At 40.9% G+C, this 23,076-nt stretch overlaps 1 protein-coding gene across 1 annotated transcript; it reads right to left on the minus strand.

Annotated features, from left to right (window-relative positions):
- Positions 1-226: 226 nt before the first annotated feature.
- On the minus strand, positions 227-23,075 carry SNX5 (sorting nexin 5). The gene is made up of 13 exons (XM_042464180.1): positions 22,940-23,075; positions 19,224-19,328; positions 17,634-17,744; positions 14,256-14,377; positions 11,997-12,120; positions 10,543-10,638; positions 9,173-9,278; positions 9,005-9,080; positions 7,780-7,819; positions 6,936-7,022; positions 2,760-2,919; positions 1,472-1,557; positions 227-817 (listed from the first exon to the last, which is right to left on the minus strand). Exons 1-13 carry the CDS (start codon positions 22,985-22,987, stop codon positions 767-769), a joined length of 1,212 nt encoding a protein of 403 aa, XP_042320114.1. The 5' UTR covers positions 22,988-23,075; the 3' UTR covers positions 227-766.
- Position 23,076: the final 1 nt, after the last annotated feature.

A 23,076-nucleotide genomic window follows, 5' to 3' on the forward strand; every position in this document is an offset into this window, starting at 1 on the left:
CTGACAATCTTCCCATACAGAGAATCCAAACTACATTAGTCCTTTGGTCCTAAAGCTCTCAAGCGGGTATAAATAGACCTTGTTTGCCCACACTGTTAGTTTCTATTTATAAGTAAAAATATCTGTCTACCTTTTGACTCAAAGAAAATAGAAAGAATGAGGAAAAAGGAGAAGAGTTCCAGATGAATTAAGTACTATTTAAAACCACTCAATCAAGAACAGCATAATCAGTATGCATCTTTATTTGGTATAATTCAAGGGCATACAAACATTGGACTGAAAATACTTTGCAAGAGAAGTCTACGAAATGGAATGTTAAGGAACTTCCTTATAAAATTGTAGAAGAATTTGCAGTAGTAAATTAGAAGTGCAGCTTGAGAATTTGGGAGCCATGGTATATCTACAGTAAACCCAAAATAGATTGCAATTATCAGATTCTCCACTCCATGCTCTCAATTTCATATATTTTTTCAGAAGACAGTTTCTGGCATGACAGGATTTTAGCAGTTATCATTATGCATATTATTTGCTCTGCTTGAGGAATATACGTTAGTTGGATTTTAAGCAAATCTGTATGTAGTACAATATTTATATCCAATATTTTTGTCATTAGTGCCAGACTGGTTAACTTTCCAGCCACAAAGTTATTTTAAGGAAACAAAGTTAGAAATGAACACCCATACGGCTGTTGAGTAACTGCAGCTCACAGTTCATCATTTCCACCAGCCTCATTGTCCTCCAGCCTCATAGTCAAATGAAGATTGTTTCAGTTGTTCTTTAACACTTCGATGCAGCTTTGGACAAGAGAAACATTATTCTGGAAAACAAACAAGGCAGCCAGAAGAGAGAAAAATTAACAAGAAAAACTAAGAGATTTGCAAATTAAATTATTCACTGTATTTATCTAATAGTTGTACAAGTTTCATCTACAAGATGAAGTGCCAAAAGAACAAAGACACCTTAAAAAATCAAAACACTCCTGAGCAGTGTGAACTCCCAGCTGTTTGGGCAGAACATCTGAAATGGCAAAGAATTATCCACTCCTGACTTAAATGATCTTTCATTTAAGAATTCATCAGAATTTTCTAAAAGGCCAGGGTCAATTTGGACATGTACAAACCAGTCACTCAAAGGAAAGCAATGGAATGGAACTTCACTAACTAAATTACATTGTACTGACTTCAATGGGATTTCACTGCAAACAGATATTTTGACATTACAGATCTGTTTCCCATTTCATGAAAGCAATGGATGTCAGGACATAAAAGTTTCACTTTATATGTGATTAAGAGATGCTTAGATCAAGTTGTTTCATTATTTATCAGTTTTCCATTTGGATAATTCTTATATTAGAACAATCTCCTTCTGCAGATCAAAGAAACAATAAGCCAAAATATGTACATGTACAATTTTGAAAAGATTCTACAATTAAGACCGCCTACTACTCCAAGTCTTACTTGTGAATATATACCTTTGCATGTTTGATCTCGAGCTCAGTCATTTCAATTAGATTTTTACGAAATGCTGCTATTCGCTTCTGTCTGAAGTTGTTCAGTTCTGTCATTGAGAGAAAATGGACAGAAATTAAGGGAATTCATCCAACAGGGTGTTCTTTCTCCTTGTCTGAGAAATCATTTTATGTATCATTAAGACAAGCAATTGTTTAATGTATTATTATAGTTTTGAATAAAGGTACAACTGGGAAAAATATTGATCAGACAAATCTTCCTTTGCAGATTACAGGTTGGGGTGACTTGGTAAGTGCAGAATAAAGATAGCATTCCAAAATTACGCTTTTACTTTGAGCAGTGTGAGACTTATTTCAGCAAAACATGCTGCCTTCCATATGACAGGCTTAGCACCATAGCTTAGTGAAGCTAGCATGATGTAGAGGTTTAAGTGTTAGAACAGGATTCTGGGAGATCAAGGTTTAATCCCTATTCAGTCATGGAAACCGACTGAGTGACCTTTAGCAAAGCACTCTCTCAGTCTTGGAGAAATGCAGTGACAAACCCTCTCTGACTTAATCTCATCAAGAAAACTCTATAATATATTGTAAATGAGAATTGATTTGAAAGCACATAACAAATCACAGCTTATCTGCTTACCTTTTTATATGATGGTTATTATATTTCTGGGAAGACAAACAGTATTGGCCAGAATTCCTACAGAGTCACTCAGCCACATTTTTTAAAAATATGGCTAGCGTTTTTTTGTCAATGAATTTCTATTTACAGATAGTAGAATATTATTAATATTTTGGAGAGGACATTTCTTTTTAAAATCAGTATTTTGACTAAGAAATATTTTTATTTGGAAAGCTGGATGAATCTGTTTTAATTTTTAACCAAAAACATCTCGATTATGCTGTATTACATGCACCTGCATTTGCACTATTCAGACACCTAGATGTTTAAATTGGTGTATCATCACTCCGTGGTAGCTTCTTAATGTTTAGATGTGGCTATTTGATTGGTTTAAAGATGGAAGTGCAAATTAAACTCTGATTATTAGTTACACATTTCTAATTGCATCAGGAATTTTGTGCGGCAGAGTCTCAATGAACAAAAGTTAAAGGGATTTAGGAATTTTGTGTGACTATCTGATGGCCAGATTATCAGCCATACCTGTTTTGAAAATTACAGATAAATGGACACCTTTAGAGCCATTTTGGGAATGGGGGAATGGCATTGGACTATCAATTCCCACAAAGAACCCCCAGTACAGCACAGTACCTTCTTAGCATGATGAAGCTTTACCTTGTTTAGCTGATTCAGAAAGTTTTTCAAATCTCTGACAGCACTCCTGCTGATGTGCTTCTGCCAATCTGACATCTTTGCTTTTCAACCTAGCTTTATCCAATGCTTTATTTGAATGTTCATAGTCTGTAAGAGCCCTTGTACGTCTATATAAGAGATCCTGAAATAATTCAGTTCCAGAAGAAAATAAGTTATTTGTTTTAGAATAATTTAATCCAAAACTATGTTCTATTTTATACTTATGATTGCTAAAGAAAAATTCCAATATACATGCAGAACATCTGAAAAAGGCAGGGGCACTTCTGCATGTGTGATGAGGGGGAGATGCACCATTTTGTATTTGACCTGATTGCAGAAACCCTTATTGGCAATGCTAAGATGGCTGGATGTAAACAGATATAACAACAATAAGCACAGAACTATGCAAACGTTTATTCACCCATGTTCATCCATTAGTTTAGTGATCATGAGATACTGTTATGGAATGACATCCTGCTTTATCACTACATTCTGTTTGGTTTCAGGCAAGCAAGCAAATGTTTCATTTGCTTTTGTCATTTAAAAACAGAAATATCAACTTCATTTCTGGAAAGATGTGTGTGTTATCACCTTGAGTTCTGTGCAGTGTTGTCACTAGGGGTGTAGTGTGGCCCGCACTGGGTGACACTTCAGAAGAGGTGCAACATTTAGTCAGGCCCTCCCCCATGTGTAAATTTACAGCGCTTTATAAATAAAGATTAATAATAATAATAAATAATAATTACCATGAGCACTCCCTGGCATCGTTCCCTATGACCACACCATCCTGTCCTTTTCCTCATCAGGAAAAGGACGAGGCAGCATGGGGAAGGGAGTGCGCACTGTCCCAAAAGCTCTGCCCCAGGAGCCCCACACCGCGTGACACCCAGTGTGGGGAAGCCATAGTTCCATGATGGATGAAAGGAGGCTATACATCTAACTAAAATATAAAACCTATTTTTAGAAGCTTGGTTTGCATTGTGGGTCACATACTTTCAACTTTAGGTCAATCTGCAAACTGCTGATATATCTAATTATTTTCAGAAGCTGACATATTGGTCTCTACCCTCAATAAATTATAACAGTCTACTGAACCTGGCACTCCATGTTTTCCTCTACTGAATGTCACCTTCACATCTTCCTTCCTGATCATTCTGTATATTCAAATAAACTGGAAGCAGGAGGAGTGTGTGGATTTACCACAAAAATACACTGTTCTTCTATCAGGTGGGAGGCTCTGCCTAAACCCCCGGTGCCACCAAATGTGAAGACTTTCATTAACACCAAGAGTGAGGGCTTTCCCTTGTCCTTGTCTCTGCCACCAATATAAGGACTTCCTCCTGTCCTACTGCTGTGGTCACCAACTGTAGGGACCTACTAGATTCCTTCACGATACCTGTGTGACATATGCAATTTTATCCCCACCAGACACCACCCCTCATTATTTACTGCTGCCACCAGACCATGTTTAAATCCAAGCTTTGTAATACATAATCTTTCTGGAGTCCGAAAGCATAAATTGTATATACTCAACTATAAGTTATCCTCATGTATAAAGTTGAGGTCACGTTTTGGGGCCAAACTTATGGATTTTGCCATGAGCCTAGGATTCTATGACCCGGGAATAGATTGAGGATAAAACTTGGAGGCTCCTTCAGTGTGTGTATGTGTGCGTATGGCAAGAAAGACTCTCACTGAGACTTTTCTTCATCATTTTAGCTTTCGTTTCAGTCAGAAGGGTGGGTGGGAAGGGGCCTCTTAAACAAACAGCAATATCAATCACCCAGGACTCTTTCTGCTTGGCTCTTTCTTGCTAAACTCCTATCCACACTGCATGGGGAAATCTGAAAGAGCTGCTATCAAATTTCCACAGTGACCCATAAATGAATCGACCTGGGACTTGGGGGCCAATTTATGGGCATAAATTTTTAGACTTACAGATGAGTATATATGGTAAATACAATATTAACAGAAGTTGAATTTAACTAAACAGGTTGATTTTTAAACAGATTTAAAATACATCTCACACTCCTCTCTCAGCTAACTCAGACCCTAAAAGACCACTCAATAATTCCTAAACCTTACTGACCGTCTCAGTTCTAATCCCCTGACTCACTACTCAATCCTCTCTCCAACTATCCATCTGTCATTCACCAACCTTAATTAAAATCCTCAGACATCCACCACTCATTCTCAACACTTCACTCTCCCACCCCATCTGGTGGTGCTCCTCTAATATACAATACATGCTCAAATAAATTATCTTAACACACACACACACACAATTAAACAACATTTTATACAAAAAGCCCATGCCCTCACAAATCATCACACAGAGCAAAAATATATCTTGAATAAGGGCCCACTGTACATGGCATGTATACGGGGTACACAGAACCTGCTGCTGATTCTCAGCTCCTTTAAATATGTTGTTTGCTTTGTGATATCCCACAATGCTACTATTTGTTTTTGTTGTTTGCCATCAAGTAAAATTTGATTTATGTGAAAGGTCATCAGGTGCTTTGCTCAGGTGCTGCAAACTCAAAGCCATGGCTGCCTTGACTGAGTCAATCCACCTGTGTTGTGGTCTTCCCTCTTTTCCTACTGCCTTCCACTTTAAGGAGTATTACAGTCTTTTCCAGTAAGTGATTTCATCTCATCATGCATCCAAAATACAACAGCCTCAGTTTAGCTTCTAATGAGCTTTTGCTCCTCTGACCAGTTCTACATTATAATAGATTTTTCCATCACCCCAAGATGGGGAAAAAAGACATGTGAAACTAGAATGCACACATACCATGGGCTTTAACTGTCTACCTCCTCTGGGGCAGAATTACTGCTTGCATATCTCAAAACAAACAAACAAACCATCTCCAACCCTAAAATAATGTTACAATGATGCTTTAATGATGGGAAAGTGGAGTTGGAGGAAGTAAGTGTGAAAAAACCCCTGAAAGGAATATGTTGGAAAACATCTGCGAATGAAGTGGATAACAGGGAAGGGAGTGAAAGCAACAAACACTGATAGAAAAAAAATGACAGGAAAGGGCTACTCTACCATTCTTTTCACAATCACATGAAAAAGGGTCACTGTGTACAGCAGTTAGCCTTGTAGTTTCAATGATGACAAATTTTCGTATGAAACTGATTTATTGCTGGCTCTGAACACCTGCTATTTCAGCTGTTTTACTCATTTTTACTGTAGTATTTGTGATTTCACTGGCTGTTTTTATATTTGTAAACTGCCCTGAAGCCACTGTTCACTGGATATTGCATAAACATTTAAAATTAATTTAATGAACCCCCACCATTCTCTCTCTGTCCAGGACTGGAAAATGTAATGTCAAGTGTATTATAACACATGCATCTATTTTATTATTAATAAATTATTAAGAATTATAATTATTATTAATAAATTATCAATAATTATCAAGAATTATCAAGCCTCCATTCTCTATCTCAGTACTTAATGTTAGTTGCAGACATCAAGATTAAAACCTCTAACCACATGTTTGGACTTCAATGCTTCTCCACCCTTATGTTTTTACCACCTAGGATGAGAAAGAGCTCTGGAAAATTCTAAAGCTTGCACACTACAGTGGACTTAGTCGGTCCTCATAAAGAAATTGCCTGCAGGTGCATTTCTCTCAAATTATTCATGATCAAAAAGGGCTTCTTCTCAGAAAGAAGTAACCTGCATGGTTCTACAGCCACATATCTCAACCAAATGCAGCTATAGGACCCCCTATGCTAACTCGACAGTGAAATTGAACCCATTCAGCAATGTGTTGGTGTTCCTGGGATGAAGGCACCTCCACTGTCAGAACAACAGGTATCAAAGTGGCTCTTTTTCTCCCCATTCATCTCCATACTCTCTTCTTGTTTTCATTATTGGCAGCAGAGATAGGAGCAAATTCTCTCTTCAGGATGTTCCATCTTCTGCTCTAATTGTTCTGAATATGGTTACTTCGCTAACATTGTTCTTCACTAACATGCCAAACTGCTCTTAGAATAACAGAATTGTAGAACCACAGAGTTGGAAAAGACCACAGGGGTCATCTGCAGAACCCACGATCAAAGCATCACCGACAGATGGCCATCTAGCCCCTGTTTGTCTTCTCAGATAAAGCACCAGAAAAGCCTTTAGAGAGGACTCACCTTTGCTGCTTCTATATTGTGCATATAGTATCTCAGTAACTCTGATAGTTTCAAATCTTCATCAGAAGAAACACGATTCTCTACTTTCTATGGAGAAGATGACAGAATTACTAGCTGTATCAATTTTATGAATTCATTTTTTAAAAATTTGCACGTAATGAGTGAAGCATCTTTTCTAAAGGTAGCCTGCCTTGAACTTTAAAAACGAAAGGTATAAATTCTACACATTAATCCATTTCAATCACAGTAATCCTTAATTCAACACACATTGGAGTCTAGTTGCACTCATCTTAAAAAACTAGTTTTGGAGCACTTTTAAATCCCATCCTGACAATGGGCAGTCAGTCAGGTGACAGCTATGGTGGGATTAACTACATCTGCTTATTGGAAGCACTGCGGAAAAAACTACAATGACTTCTGAGCCTAAATAAGTGTTGACAAAGATCTTTAAAGAGCATTATTGTTTAGGGAAATATATCCAAAGGACCACTTTTAACCAAGTCCTGGTTTATTCAGACAACTGGAGGCCTTCGTATGTATTTCAACAATTCCTGAAGCTAGCTGGTTTAGGTAGAGCACTCTATTTATGATTGCACTCAGGCTCTGGAACACTTGCCTCATATCTCGTAATAACTGAATTGCAGCGATTGGTAATGATCTTTCCTGATTTTACATCGTAGACATGAGATGTTAACTATAGTTGTTTTGTATTCTTCTTGTGCTCTGATCTTGGTGTTTTATACTATTTCCATTTTGTAATTTATTTTCAATGTTAGCCCCATCAACTATTTGGGGGAGGGGGGGAAGGTAAGGTACAAATCTTTAGTAAATAAAGTGAAGTTACCCTGAGTTTCTCAAAGAGCTCAGAAATTTTCAGCAAATACCTGTAGAGAAAGAATGAGAAGAGAATGTTAATTTTATCTCTCAAAGTGAGCAGTCATGCCAACAATACTACTTTAACAGGTGATTTTCTGCCTCAGTCAGGAGGCGGACGAGATGGCCCTTGAGGTCCTTCTAACCCTAACTAACAACATTTGGGTGATTGCCTGCTCCACATGGTTGAACAGATCTGAATATTTTAGAAGATTGCTGAGATATTATGACAAAGGTGGGAGAAAAAAAGAAAGAAAAAAGAACAAAGGTGCCAAAATAGAAGTATGAAGAGAGGGACACAGAATTATAAGAAAGTTTGAGGGCAGACACCCCATGCCCTGACTAATGAAAGCTGTTACTCATGCCACAACTCATGTGGCATGCATTTAATGAGTTAATCTAGGGAATACATTTGAGCTTCAGGGACAGATAGCAATATATTTCAATGCACTTTTTCAGAGGTGATACCATGCACATCACCACAGCAAGCAACAGATAGGAAAGAATGAAGGATAGTGTTTGAGGACAGAGTATTTGCACTAAAAGACCAGGATTCCAGTGAACAAGTATATAATAGTGAGAAATAGTGATGTTCCAGAACACAGGAACATTTTATGACCAAGTAAAAGGTCCTGCAGTTAGATAATATAGGATATGTTTGTACTTATTTTATGTTTACTGCTGACATTTGTGATGTAGGAAAGTATCATACTTTGTATTAGATGTGAGCACACAGAACTGAACAGGAGTAGTCCCCTTTGCACTGTGTAGTCAGTATAAAAAGAAAGAACTTTATGGAAATACATTTCTATAGTAGAATAGGTATGAATATAGTGAAATAATGGTAGGGTTGAGCCAACCAAGGATAGTAATTAGATGAAAAGGAAATTGTAAACACTGGCCACACAAGCAATAGAAAATACAGAAACAGGGAAGCAAAATAAACAGAAATAGTAGGAAGCCAATTGAAATGCCAAGAAGAACCAAAGAGAAGTTACCAACTCCTATTTTTAACTTGCTCTTAATTTTTATTATTGTTTTCCAGTTTTAAATTTTGTATGTCAGTTGTCTGACTCTTTGACAAACCCACATGCCTTGAAATCACAGATTAAACCTAAGCCAACTCATTCATTGTACAAAATTTGAGAATCTTGCTACAGCCATTTTTGAAGAAAACTGAAATGGCATAAACTTACTTCTTAAGGAGAGTTGGCTCTTCCAGAGCCAAGCTATTCAAGGAAGAAGACGTATATATATAATCATCTGCAACATCTGTTGAGAAACAATGCAAAAGGGGCTCAGTGTTCCTTGTGAACTGAGAAATACTCTAAGGAAGTGACGCAATAGGTTAAAAATATATATACTTTTATGAGATCTTGTCATCTTATCTGCCTTGGCACATGCTTCCTTGATTTTGTTGTAGTAATTTATGAGAAAAGTCTTCTCTTGTTCAAAGAAATCATCTACCTCCTAGAAAAAGAGATTTTAAAGTGATTAGAGTCCCACAAGTAATGTTTCAGACCAGATAGTTCAGGTCTATATTGCTAGTCGTTGCACACCTGTTCAACTCCATGTAAGTTTAGAATCAAAAGATTTTCTACAGTTACATTTATATTTGTGAGATATGAAAAAAGATACATTAAAATCTGAAGAAAAATGCAAACCAAAACTGTCTGTTCCAAGATAAGGGAATTTTGGTTGATCACGAACTAGCCAGCGTACTAATGAATTCTAGCCCACTGCTCCTGCTGCAGCTGGAAGGAGATCAACTAACAGCAGGGCTAATAGTTTGCTTACCAAGATTTCTGAAAACACCACTCTTTCTCTGAACAAGCAGGAGAAATAAAGAACAAGCCCTACATTATTGGTCTTGCTTGACAAAAAAGAGGTAAGCCAGATTGCTCCTTTTGGACATTTATGGTAAATAAGCCCAAAAATGGATGGGTTTTTTTGCCAAATAGTTTTTTAATTTGAAAAAAGGTACTTACTTCTGGAGTCAATATTGAGCAATATGCTGTTGTCTCTGAGAGATGCTCCACTAGTGTCATCCCCCCCACTACTGCTGCTGCCCAGTAGCTGTTTGAAACATATAGGCACGTCAGAGAGCGCCGAAAAGCAGCGCTCTGCCTGCGCCGTCATTAGCTGCGCTGAGAAGCCCCAGCGGCCAAACCACAAGGCTTCCCGGCGCAGCTAAAAAGAAGCGCCAAAATGGTACTTCTCTATGCGCCGCGGCTATGACGGCGCAAGATGCCAATGGTGCACTCGCGGCATCATATCCGCTGTGCGGACGCAGTGCGTCCGCTACGTAAAGATGACGGCCCCCGTGTGGAACAGGCACCGCCATTTTGTATGGACTGTCCATACTAGGGTTAGGGGCGTCCGGAAGTGACGCCCCTTTCTAACCCTAGTACGGTCTGAGTCCGTACTATTATGCCCGTCTGTAACGGGCCTTAGTCTGACTTCTCAGCAGAAGCCTTTCTGACACGGGAGACCGTACCAGCAGCAATGCTTCTGTCAGCATAAGCTTTTTCCTCACAGAGGCACACAATCCTACCACTGCAGAAAGATAGTGACACTGGGTGGTTAAGAAATATATTATGCTTTATTTTTCTTTAATCCTGTATAGAAAAAGAAATATGGCTTGTAATTTTATTATCTAGGCATATAATGATATATGGTAGACAACTCAACAATGTGAGCATGAAAACAAGCTCTAACTTTACAGAGATCTTACCTTAACTCCTGAGAACAGAACTTCATCAGCACTCTTTACCACATTTTTGAAGAAACCACCAAACATTTCCTTTGTATTTTTCCTCCGAACACTTAGCTAAGAAACATATGAAAAAAGTGAACAGAAAGCAATGTTCCTCTGTTATCATTAGTGCACTGGCATCTAAATTAACTGAATAATAATGCTGAAGACTATGCGGTATCAGTTTAAATAAAATATACCATCGCTAAAAACCTGAGGTTAATTGACTAAAACAATTGGCATATCTGAAATTTCTTACTGGTCTATCTTTTTTTCAAAAGGTTCAAAGTAGAAAAAAGCATTTGTAATGTACTGTTTCTAGAGCTCAGTTTGCAGACTGTGTATAAATATTTCAAACAAATACAATATTAAATGTTTACCATATATTAAAACATGCCATTTCCATACACCTGGGTAAGAATGATGTGGCACTTGCTGGAAACCCCAATTATTTAAAGAAAACAAGCAGTTTTTTCTTTTGGCATGAAAATAGTCTCTTGGGGATACGGATTTGCTCACAAACAGTTGTAAGGAACATCCCCAAACAGCAAAAACTAGCATCAAAAAGTGACTGAAATGAGTCCCAGTCATCCAAAACATCATTTCTGTACTCTAGCAAGAGATATACAGCTGTCACAGTCCAAGTGTTATCTATGATGTGTTAGGCTCTATGTGGCGACAACAGCTTTGCAGTAGATGAACAGAGACTTCATTATTAAGTCTGGCAGCTGCATCACATCCCAAGCAAAGGAACTTTCATAGAAGATGGCAACTGTTTCACTAAGACTTATATACTCATCTTTCTACCTGCCTTCAGTTTCTGCATCTCAATCCACAAATGCTTATGGGGCAGAATGAGCAAAACAAACTTAATATATTTTGGGTTCCTCCACTATAAAATGTGAATGTAGTCAAAGAATGTAAGAGTCATAGCCAGTGTCAGCTGGTGGATTCTGTAACAATGGATAGTGAACCTGTTCTGGATTTTGTTTAAACTATACACAAGCTCTCCAGGATACTGAACCCTATCCCTCAACATGGATTCTGAGCCTTGGCTAGCTCCCTGAAAGCTTGGATTATAACCTTGAATGGATTTACAGCCCAATAACATGGGAGTCACCAACCACAACTACCTGCAAGCACTCAATTCCAGCTAACTGAACTCTCTTTAAAGTTTATTACAGGGTGCCAAGTGTGATTCACCAAGCCTACTACAGGCCAGCCAGGTACTGCAACCTTCTTAGTGCTTGTTAGCTTCTCAGGTTTTGCAATGTGAGCTAGGTTATGAATACAGGAGCTTAACAAGTTTCAAATGGGCTGTCATACTTGGCAGGGTAAGGAGGCTGTGCTCGGTTTCATGAGTGACTAGTTCATTAAGTTTGGTTTACTGCTATCTTATGTGACCTGACAGTTTAAAAGAGAACGTGCCTTACATCCTGATCATATTCAAGGAAGACATGGAAGTTGTGATCTTGGCTGAGAATAGGATGAGTTGAAATCTGCTGAAGGAAAAATTCATGTGAAGATACAGTCTTCTTGAAAACAGCAAGATATTCCCTGGAAGAGAAAAAAAAATCAATACAGGCATACTACAGTTAACAAAGATGATCAAATACCCTGAAGGCACGAGATCCAGTCTGATCCTGGAAGCTAAGCTTTCAGCGGGTTCTTTTTAATCCTGATGGAGGCTTGGTTGGTGCAGCCTCCACCAGGAGTAAAAATGGGCAGCTCCAGCCTGCCCTTTCGGAGTGGTCTGTTGAGCCCCTTTGTTATCTTCCAGTAGATTTTAACAGCATTTTTATTCCATTTGGCATCTCGCTGAAAGGTTTAATGCATGCACCCATGTATTATTATAATGTTATACAGCGCGCCCGCTCCAGACGCAGGCGCACCACACACCGCTCTCAATTTAAGCGGAAGCTACACTGTAATACTTTCAATGGCATGTGCAACTGCTGCACACGCACACCACGCCGCCACGTGCACGAGCCCCATTCATTATAATGGGGCTCAAGCATAGGTAGAATTCTCATTAGGCAGGGGGGAGAGGTCCAGAACGGATCACCCGCATAAGGTGAGGTTCCACTGAAATAATTGGCTTCCTTTTTCCTGGCTTTATTGTCACAATGAACCTGTCCATTATGTCAGATGGATAGAAAGTGACAGGCCTGAAGTAATTTAGTGAATTTCGTGTCTCAGTGAAGACTTACACCTGGGTCTCTCAAGTCCCAGTCCAACATCCAGACTGCTACACTAGTCCGGCTCTCACTACACTTTAATTGCTATTTCAGTTCTTAATTTACCGTATTTTCCGGCGTATAAGGCAACTCTTGAAGTCTGCCTTATGCGCCGGAATTATACCTCAGAGACAGGCAAATGGCAAGGCCACCTCCCTGTCTCTGTGGTCCTTGCTAGGTCCTCTCCCAGCTAGCCGGCACTCGCGCCGCTGGAGGGGGAGCCTGAGAGGATCCTCTGGGGCTGGGCTCTCACCGCCATTTTTTTTCAAAAGGCGGTGGCGGGGAAGCGGCTCCAGAGCCAGCTGGGCCGAGGCAAAGAGCCAGCCCCTTACTTCTCCGTGCCGCCTCCGCGGATCCTCCGATCCTCCAGCGGCTTCAGAAGTCCTCCGTGGAAGCCGCTGGAGGAGTGGAGGATCTTGGGTGGCGGCGGCAGCGGCTTCCACGGAGGACTTTTGAAGCCACTGGAGGATCGGAGGATCCTCGGCGGCGGCGGCGGTGCAGAGGAGTAAGGGGCCAGCCCTTTTACTTGGTGGCGGCAGCGGCGCAGAGGAGTAGGGGCCGGCTCTTTGCCTCGGCCCAGCCGGCTCTGGAGTTGCTTCCCCGCCACCGCCTTTTGGAAAAAAAATGGCGGTGAGAGCCCAGCTGCCGAGAATCCTCTCAGGCCTCCAGAGAGGCCCCCTCCAGCCGGCGCAAGACCCCCTGAGGGCAGGCCAGGGATGCTGCCGGTGGGCAACGTGGGGGGTTGTCTTATATCCCCGTCGCCTTATACGCCGGAAAATACAGTATTTGTGTTTTTGTGTGCCTTGTTGACACGGGTATTTTATTTATTTAATTTAGTGTCTAAAGAGGCTTTTACTCCAAATTGAGGGATACCAATACATTAAATCAATCAAATCATTTAGCAACACTAGATGACTTGATTTTACATTTTAATATTTTTAGATACTGTTAATTCTGTAGATATTATCACACTTGTAAATGGCTGTGAAATTCTATGCAATTAGTAGTGCATAAGTAGGTTAAAATTTATTTTGTTTATTCATTAGATTTTTATTGTGCCTTCCCTGCCAACTCAAAATGGAACACAATGCAGCTATCACTAATATCAGATAAATAAGTACCATTAAACCATGAAATACATAACCAGATTCAATCCACCATTTAGCCATGAAGCTCACAGAGAGATTCTTGGAAGTCACTCCACTATAATCCACTATAGCAGGGAGGATAATATAGGGATTCAACAATCTATACTTCCTTGCTCTCTCTGGAAGAAAGGCAGACTGTGAATGTACTGAACAAATTAAGACATACACACACTGAAAAGCCATGCTCCTGAGCAATATGTCAATTCAATAATGTTTTTATACTGTTTTAAAACTTCTGTAACCTTTGATAATTTATCAGCAGAGATACATTACATTACAGAGAATCTTTACTTAATAAATGACTCACGCTTCCAGCTCTTGCTTCATTTTGGCAAACTCCTCCTTTGTCATAGACATTTCTCCTTCACCAAGTTTATGCATCTTCTCTCTAGGGCCATCAAAATCAGGCTTAGCAGGGGCCGGTGGAATCTTAGGGACAGAAAGCAACAATGTTATTAACTATCAAGGCAAAGGATGCTGTGGTAATTTCTACCAGAATACTACTGGACTTTAGCAATAGAATAGCAGAGTCCTTGGCACTTAGAACAGCTGCATTAGGAACAAATGAGTAACTACATTTATTTACTTCCTTCTCTAGTAATTGCTATCTAAAGAAGGCTAAACAATCTTTTCAGCCTCAAGAGCTGACAGCACACTATCTCACAGTGCCACACACATATGTAAAGGCAAGCGCGCACGCACACACACACACACACACAGAGAATCATAGAATTAGAGAGCAGGAAAGAATCCTAAAGGCTAATCCTAAATGTAACCTAAACAATGCAGGCATCCACAGCTAAAACATTCCAAGAGATGGCCATCCAACTTGTTTCAAAACCTTAAATGAAGAAAAAACCATTAATTTCTGGGGTACTCTAGTCTACTGTCAAGCTCTTACCTTCAGGAGGTTCTTCCTAATGTTTAGTCAGAATCACCTTTCTTATACAGTGGGGCCTCCGCATACGCGGCCTTTTTATAAGTGGCTTTGAGCGTATGCGCTCAAGCCGCTAGGCGCGCGCGGGGCGAAACAGGCGGCACGTCCCATTCAGTTGAATGGGCGCGCGCGCCCGTTGCGCCGCGCGTGCACCCGTTGCGCCCCGCGCACCTCTGCGCCGTCGTGCACGAGCCCCATTGTTTACAATGGGGCTCGAGCATAGGCGGAAATCGCCATACACGGAGGGATCCGGAACGGATCCCCCGCGTATGGCGAGGGTCCACTGTAATTTTAATCCAATGGTTCATACCCTAGTCTCTGGAACAGTAGAAACCAAGCTTGCTCCATCTTCCAGATCCCTTCAAATATTTGAAGACAGTTATCACCTCTCAATCCTCTATTCTTCAGGCTAAAAATATCCAGCTCCCTGAGCCACTCCTCACAGGACGTTGCTGCCACAACTTTTACCATGCTGATCACCATGGTACTATTATGCAAAGGGAATTCCACCATCATGGTACCATGTGGTCCAGACACATATCAATCCATTGAAATTGTGGTACCCAGAACTGGGCACAGTACTCCAGGTAAGATCTAACCCAATGCAGAACAGAGTGGAAGTATTACCTCTCTTGAACTGGACAATCCACTCTCATCAATCTAGAACTATCTTGACTTTTTTGGCCACTGTATCACAATGTTAACTCACGTTTACTCTGTGGTCTACTGAGACTCACAAATCCTTTTTTGCATGTTTGCTTTCAAGCCAGCTGTCATCCATCCGATATCTGTGCATTTTGTTTGTCCTGCCCAAATCTAGTATCATACATTTGTTATTGTTGAAATTTATTTGGTTATTTTGGCCCAATTTACCACTCTTTTTGAATTTTTTAATGTTATGTTTTTCAAGACATTAATGATAGTATGAACAGAGTAACAACTCACAGTTGGTACAATGAAACTCAACAGATCTCAAGAGCACTGCTTAAACCAATTGAGTCCTTCACTTACATGGCTATTTAACTAAGGGCTGAAATAGACAGCCCACATGGGTTGTCATGAAACTGGCCCACCTGAAGACAGACTGGGGTAGTGGCAGCCACATGCCGTGGTTTCAAACTGCTGCGGTGCTGACTGAAAAAGCTGCCCTTAGCAGTGGCTTCCCAGAGTGTTGGGGGCTTGCTGCGTGTAACCACCACACTCCCAAGCCACCCAGAAGCCGGCTGATGTGCGGCCACTCTGGGCACCTTCAGGACATGAGGGCGTGTGGCATGTGTACACCACGTCCCCAAGCCTGCAGCCACCCAGAAGATAGCTTTTAGTGCTGGGCTGTACCGGCTCTTAGCTGATTAGGGCTATTGGTTTGATAGCTCCCAAACGTCCTCTTTGACCTGTTACTAACTGGGCTCCTTGGTATACAGATTTCAGAGAGCTGCAATGGGAAGGACAACTGGAGCACAGATGATAGAAAACACGGCTTATATCCAAAAGATATGATATAGAGAACAATTTTGTTCTTATAAGGTGGCAACACATGAAGTGAAGAAAGCCTTCTTCTCTGCATGTATTGCATCTACAAATTCATGCCCATCTGATTTAGGAGGTCCACCTCAGGAACCTTCTCCCCAAATCCAATTCTAGAGCCCTCTGAAGCACATTGTGATGGTTTTAATCATAATTTCACAGAAAAAATATCTTGGATAAGTGCCAAGTTAGATGCCATTGTTATAGTAGAAACTGACAATGGGATGTCCAGCAACTCCGTGAGCAGGATTATACTGGATTAGTTTCAGTTGCTGAGCACCACAGATATAGATAATCTGCTAGGACAAGTAACTAAGACAACTTGTCCTCTTGATTCCTGTTCTTCATGGCTTGTCATCAAGAGAGAAGATGCAGTTAGATCTTCAGTTCAGTTCAGATGCGGTTAGACATTTACTCCAGTCAACCAGGACTAGATTGGCAACTGTCATCCAGAAGACATTTTCTTCAGCCACCCCTAAACTGTGGAATGGCCTGTTGGAAAGGATTAGACAGCTGATATGCTGCCCAAATTTAAAACATCACTGAAGACCAGCCTCTTCAGGCAGGGCTAACTTGATGATTTTTACATGAATGTTAAACTATGGATTGATTGTTTTAATATGTACAGTATTAGTCTTATATGTTTTTTTAAACTGATGGTATGAGTTTTAACTGGACTTGTGTGTTTTTAACTGATATATGTTAATCTGTTGCTTTTCACCACCTTGATCCATGGGGAGAGGTGGGCAAGAAATAAATAAATATTCTATTATTATTCATATTACTATAAAAGCAGTCTTGAGCCACAAATGTGGTATTGAGTTTAAGGGCATACTGGGGCTGACAACCCCATTCAGCACTACTTTTTGTAGATGAAAGTTTTGCTCTTCTAACTGAGACATTAATCAAATCAAACAAGTTACCATAAAGAGTTAAATATGGTTAATGAACAGTTGAGTAACAGTGCAATCCTACACTTGTCTACTTGCAATAAGTCCTGCTGAACTCATTTTGTACTTTATTCTCAGCTGCTGCAGCCTACCTCTCTCAAAGTTGGCTTCTGATTCAACTTAGACCTGTTATACTGGGGGAAAGCAATACTAAAAAAATAAAAAGAATTCTAAAAATTAAAGAACAGAACATGCAATTTATTTTATTTCATTTTAACAAAAATGCCACTCTTAACCATTCAAAACCTCCTAAGCAAGTTTTGTATATACTTACAATTAGTCCTGCATATTCTTCTGTCTCAACAAATGCATCATGTAGCCACTCAAAATCTTCATGCTGCCTTGTAACTGAGAATTCTGTACCTTGAAAAGCTGGCAGTGTGGTCTGAAAGAGATTAGCAATTCATTTCTTCATATAAATAGCTTCTTCTAGCCACCTTATCATTGTGAATAGATTTATGCAGTGGTTCTCAAATTGTGGGGTGGGACCTTGAAAGGAACATGAGAGATGCTCAAGGAGGGCACAATAAATAAATAGTCTGAAGATGCTGGATAACAACTTGAGGGGCTATCAAGCAAACTTATAAGAGGTGGGGCTAGAATGATGGAACGTAAGAGAGTGCTTTGCTTGTGTGTATGTCTCTGAGCATATCAGTTTCCCTTCTGTAAAATGAATACTTTGCTATGCTTTCTAAGGGCAAATGTGTAATTTGGCATTTAGGACATTATTTTCCACCTTTGACTTTTCTTTGGTGCCATGGAACCTGTCACTGAGCCTCATCATTTTGTCTTCAGGGAAATGGCTATGACTAGCCATGATCACAGTGGCTCCTATTTCATTACTGGCAAACCATTTTATGTGGCCTTACTACATCTCACCAGTTGCAGTTTTCCTCTGGATACATTTCGTAACAGACATTAAACAATTTTTGCCATGCCTTGTAATGGTTCCACATCATAATCTTCAGTACACATATTCAGGTGAGGAGACTGAAGATGAAAATACAATTTCTACAATTATCTTAATGACAATAAAGGACAAAATGTGTATTTTGATTTGAAGTTTGTAACATGATCATTAATTTTTTTTATACATTCGTCTCTCTTGATTGTTTCAGATAGTACTAAGTTATACATAAAAAGATGAGAAAACAAAAAGAACTGCATAATGGAATATGTGTTGGAGTCTTTTAAGACATGATTTTGGAAGACTTTTTTGTTGGCAGCCCAGAGTTGGGCTGCAGACCAGGAAGGTACCCTTTCTGCGCCCTTTCCTGTGGCACCCGAAACGGAGCTCTTTCCTGGGTTTGTGTCGCTGGCACAGCCTTTACACAGCTGTGCCAGCGACACAAAGGAGAAAGGGGGCGAGCGTTCCTTTTCTCTTTTTGCCCGCCACTGTCGGGGTGTCCTTTCCAGGCTGCGGGGAAGCAGCCTTTTGCCGCTTCCCATGGCCTGGAAAAGCGGCAGATCGGGGCCTCAGGGCTGCCGCTGTGGCAGCTGAGGCCCCAATCCGTCGGGGAAAGGGGTGGGTATAGGCCGCTCCAAAGGGGCGGTCTGTAACCCACCTAAGTAACACAAGGAAAATCTATAATAACAACTTCATATCATTGATATTTTATACAATTCTATTTTTAAATAAACTTTTGTTATTGTTTCAAAAAACACGTGGCCTGAGTTTTGAAACACAAAACATACTACTGAACACTAACAGTTTAGAGTGTTCGCATCACATTAATGCGTGGCAGCAGTGGGATTTATGAAAACCCCATAGGACTGCCATCTAGAGAAAGGAATAAGGTGAAGGAGTGTTGTCTTCACACCTATAGCTCCCAGTTCTAATCTTCCCTCCATTTTGCCATTTTACCTTAGTATGGACTGTGAATTTCACTTTGTCTTTTTCACTGAGAGCATCAGGAATGTCAATTTGCAGCAAAGCATCAACATTTAGATCCACAGACACAGATCTCATCTGAAATTGAAAGAAGAGAGATTTAAAGAGACTGAACACTTTGTTCTGTCATATCATGCCAACATTTCTGCCATGCTTGTGTCAAATGCAACCATGGCTGTTCACAAAAGCTTTGGGACCCAAATGATTTTACACAAATTCTCACATGCACATAGGTCCAAAACACACTGCAGAAATAAGCCAGTTTGAGACCAGTTTAACGGCATTTGGCTGAGTGCTAGGGAATCCTGGGAACTGTAGTTCATTATGGCACCAGAGCTCTCTGACAGAGAAGGCTAAATGTCTCTCAAAACTAGTTGCCAAAATTCCCTAACACTGAGCAAGGGTAGTTAAAGCAGTGTCAAATGGGATTATTTCTGCAGTGTGTTTTAGACCATGGTTTTAAATTGTTTTTGACTATTCTAACCAATTTTAATATGTCTTCTGAACTTGTTTCATATCATAGAATCGTAGAGTTGGAAGAGACCACAAGGGCGATATAGTCAATCTCCTGCCATGCAGGAAATCACAATCAAAGCATCCCCGACAGATGACCATCCAGCCTCTGCTTAAAGACCTCCAAGGAAGGAGACTCCACTATACTCCAAGGGAGTGTGTTTCACTGTCAACCAGCCCTTACTGTCAGGAAGTTCCTCCTAATGTTGAGGTGGAATCTCTTTTCCTGTATCTTGCATCGATTGTCCTGGTCCTAGTCTCTGGAGCAGCAGAAAACAAGCTTGCTTCCCCCTCAATGTGACAGCCCTTCAAGTATTTAAACAGGGCCACCATATCACCTCTTAACCTTATCTTATCCAGGCTAAACATCCCCAGCTCCCTAAGTCGTTCCTCATAGGGCAAGGTTTCCAGACCCTTCACCATTTTAGTCGCCCTCCTTTGGACACGCTCCAGTTTCTCAATGTCCTTTTTGAATTGTGGTGCCCAGAACTGGACACAGTATTCCAGGTGGGGCCTGACCACCTAATCACCTAAAGCACATTAATCCAGTCTGATATTATTCTCTTTTGCTACTCAATCACTGCAAGGATGTCTTCACAGTGCAACCAGGCTGACTTCTTAATCATCTTTTGGTGGCACAAATATTGTGGGGACTTGGGACTTCTCCCCCACAACCCCCACAAAATAGACATAGATGGCGAAAGTCACATAAACTGCCTTACTGTTTATGTAAATACACAAAAATCTACAGTAGCTAAATCATACGCATAAGACCAGGATATATTTGAAGGTATTTGGGGAAAGACCTTCAGCTCATATTATTTAATCTTTTAGAATTCCTCCTAAATACACGTTTCCTCCTCTCTTTCACATACTCACTCTGTCCCTGTTCATTACCAACTTTTGCTTTATAGACTATAGCAAAACCTTTGATAATGTAGGTCGTGAGAAATTATGGTTTGCTAAAGAAATGAGAATGTCTCAACATCTGAATGTCCTGAAGCATAACCTCTACTCTGCACAAGGGACCACCGTGAGGACACAATACAGAGAAACAGAATCCTTTCCCATTGGCAAGGGGGTCAGAAAAGGTTGCATTTTACCACTCTGTCTGTTTAATATAGGTGCAGAACATATCATATGGAAGGCTGGATTAGAGGAAGGAACATCAACAATTTAAGAGACACAGATGACACCACATTACAGTAGGCTCTTCTGATTCAGGGACTCCTGCAGATACAAAAACAAGAATGATCATGCCTCATATTAAATGCTGGTGACTTGAACTTGCATGCTTCAGCATATCTGCGTTTACATCACACTCCCACGAACTGCCATCCAGCTTCCTCCAAAATAAGGAGACTCCACTCTCTGAGGCAGTCCGTTCTGCTGTTGAACAGCTATGATTCACAGGATTTCCATAATTCAAATGTTAGCTTGATGGCAAATTACTACAATAATAAATGCATGACAAACAAGCTCAGAAGGAAAATATATTCCACAAGCAAAAACGGAAGAATCTCCCTACTGCTTTTAAGAGCAGACACTGCTGTACTGGGACAATTTAAAGCCCTAAAATACAATAGCCACACAGCTAGTTTGGCTGCAAATCTCCCTCAATAAGCCTGGAGAGTGATTCAAGGCCACAATTAAAGATATGGCTTTGCAAAATTAGAATAATATGGATTGCTCTTCATAGGGAAATGGCATAAAACAATTTAATTGTCATTTATCTCTTTGACACATGTCACATGAGTGCACTGCCTTCTTATAGTGCTGCTATTCCACTTTAGCTGCCTCCTGTTGCATTCTGGGGACTGTAGTTCAGTAAGAGCTCTCTGGCAGAGAATTCTAAATGCCCTTCTTTAAACTGCAAATCCCAGAATGCAACAGGAGGCAGCCAGAGATGCTAATGTGCAATAGCAGCGCTATAAGAGTGTAGTGCAGTAATCCAGACAGATATCTCTTTAACACATCAAGAGAGAGCTAAAAATGGAGGAACCCCTTTCTTCTGGTGGCATGGCTTGACAAGCTTGGGACTGCACAATAACCCACGGTCACAAATACAAACCCCAGTAGGGACTGCGTCCACACGGCAGAAATAATCTAGTTTGGCACCACTTTCACCTCCCATGGCTTCATGCTGTGGCATTTTGAGAATGGTAGTTTGTTGTGGCATCAGAGCAAAACCCTGAGAGGAGACCAAAGATCTGATGCCACAAAACAAACTACAAATCCCAGAATCCCATAGCCATGGCTGCCAAAGTGGTAACAAACTGGATTATTTCTTCAGTGAGGACGCAGCACCTAACAGGTCAGTGCTGGGGTTTGTGTTTGTGACCGTAGGTTTGTCAAACCCCATCAGATCTTTGGCTGTTTGACAGGGGAACACTCCTTCCTCGGAGAGTGGTGGCGTCTCCTTCCTTGGAGGTCTTTAAGCAGAAGCTGGATGGCCATCTGTTGGAGATGCTTTGATTGAGAGTTCCTGCATGGCAGAAGGGGGATGGGCTGGATGGCCCTTGCGATCGCTTCCAACTCTATGATTCTGATCCTATGAAACCATGGCAGCGGAAGCGGGGCGGCAGCCTGAGAGCAGCAGCCCCGACAACAAAAGTCTTATTTACAAACACACTCATCCCTCCATACTTGTGGCTTTGACTTCTGCGGATTTGATTATTCGTGGATTTTATTAATACAGTATGTCCTCTCTAGGAATATCTAGGTCCTCCAGCGCAACTCTATGGTTAACTTTAACCAAAAGTCTCACTGAAGGACCTAGAGATTCCTAGAGAGACCACTCCACTCAGCATTTGCCGCTCCTCCAGCGCAACTCTATGGTCAATGTCTGGCAGATGTAGACCATAGAGTTGCACTGGAGGTCCTAGAGATTCCAAGATAACCCTCCACTAGGCATTTGCCGCTCCTCCAGCGCAACTCTATGGTCACTGTCTGGCAGATGTAGACCATAGAGTTGCGCTGGAGGACCCAGAGATTCCTAGAGAGGCGTTCTCCCAGGTAAAAACACGGCGTTTTTGTCATTTGCAGTAATTCCCAAATAAAAACAACCGAGAGCTGCAGTAACTCAGCCACGTTCCTTCTGAGGGCGGGACAACGTTTCCTGGAAAGAAAGAAAAAACATGTAGCGGCTGCACGTTCCTTCCAGGGCTAAGAATTACCTTCCCGGATCCCTCCGTCTCTTCCGGTCCTTCTGCAGCCGCCGACATGATAGCGCCCCACGCCCTCCTACTGCGCAGGCGCGAAGCCTCGTGACGTCACCGCAGTGCCAGCGCGCACAAAGAGTTAAGAGAATTAG

Source organism: Sceloporus undulatus, chromosome 4, assembly GCF_019175285.1.
Source record: "Sceloporus undulatus isolate JIND9_A2432 ecotype Alabama chromosome 4, SceUnd_v1.1, whole genome shotgun sequence".
Taxonomy (NCBI): Eukaryota; Metazoa; Chordata; class Lepidosauria; order Squamata; family Phrynosomatidae; genus Sceloporus; species Sceloporus undulatus.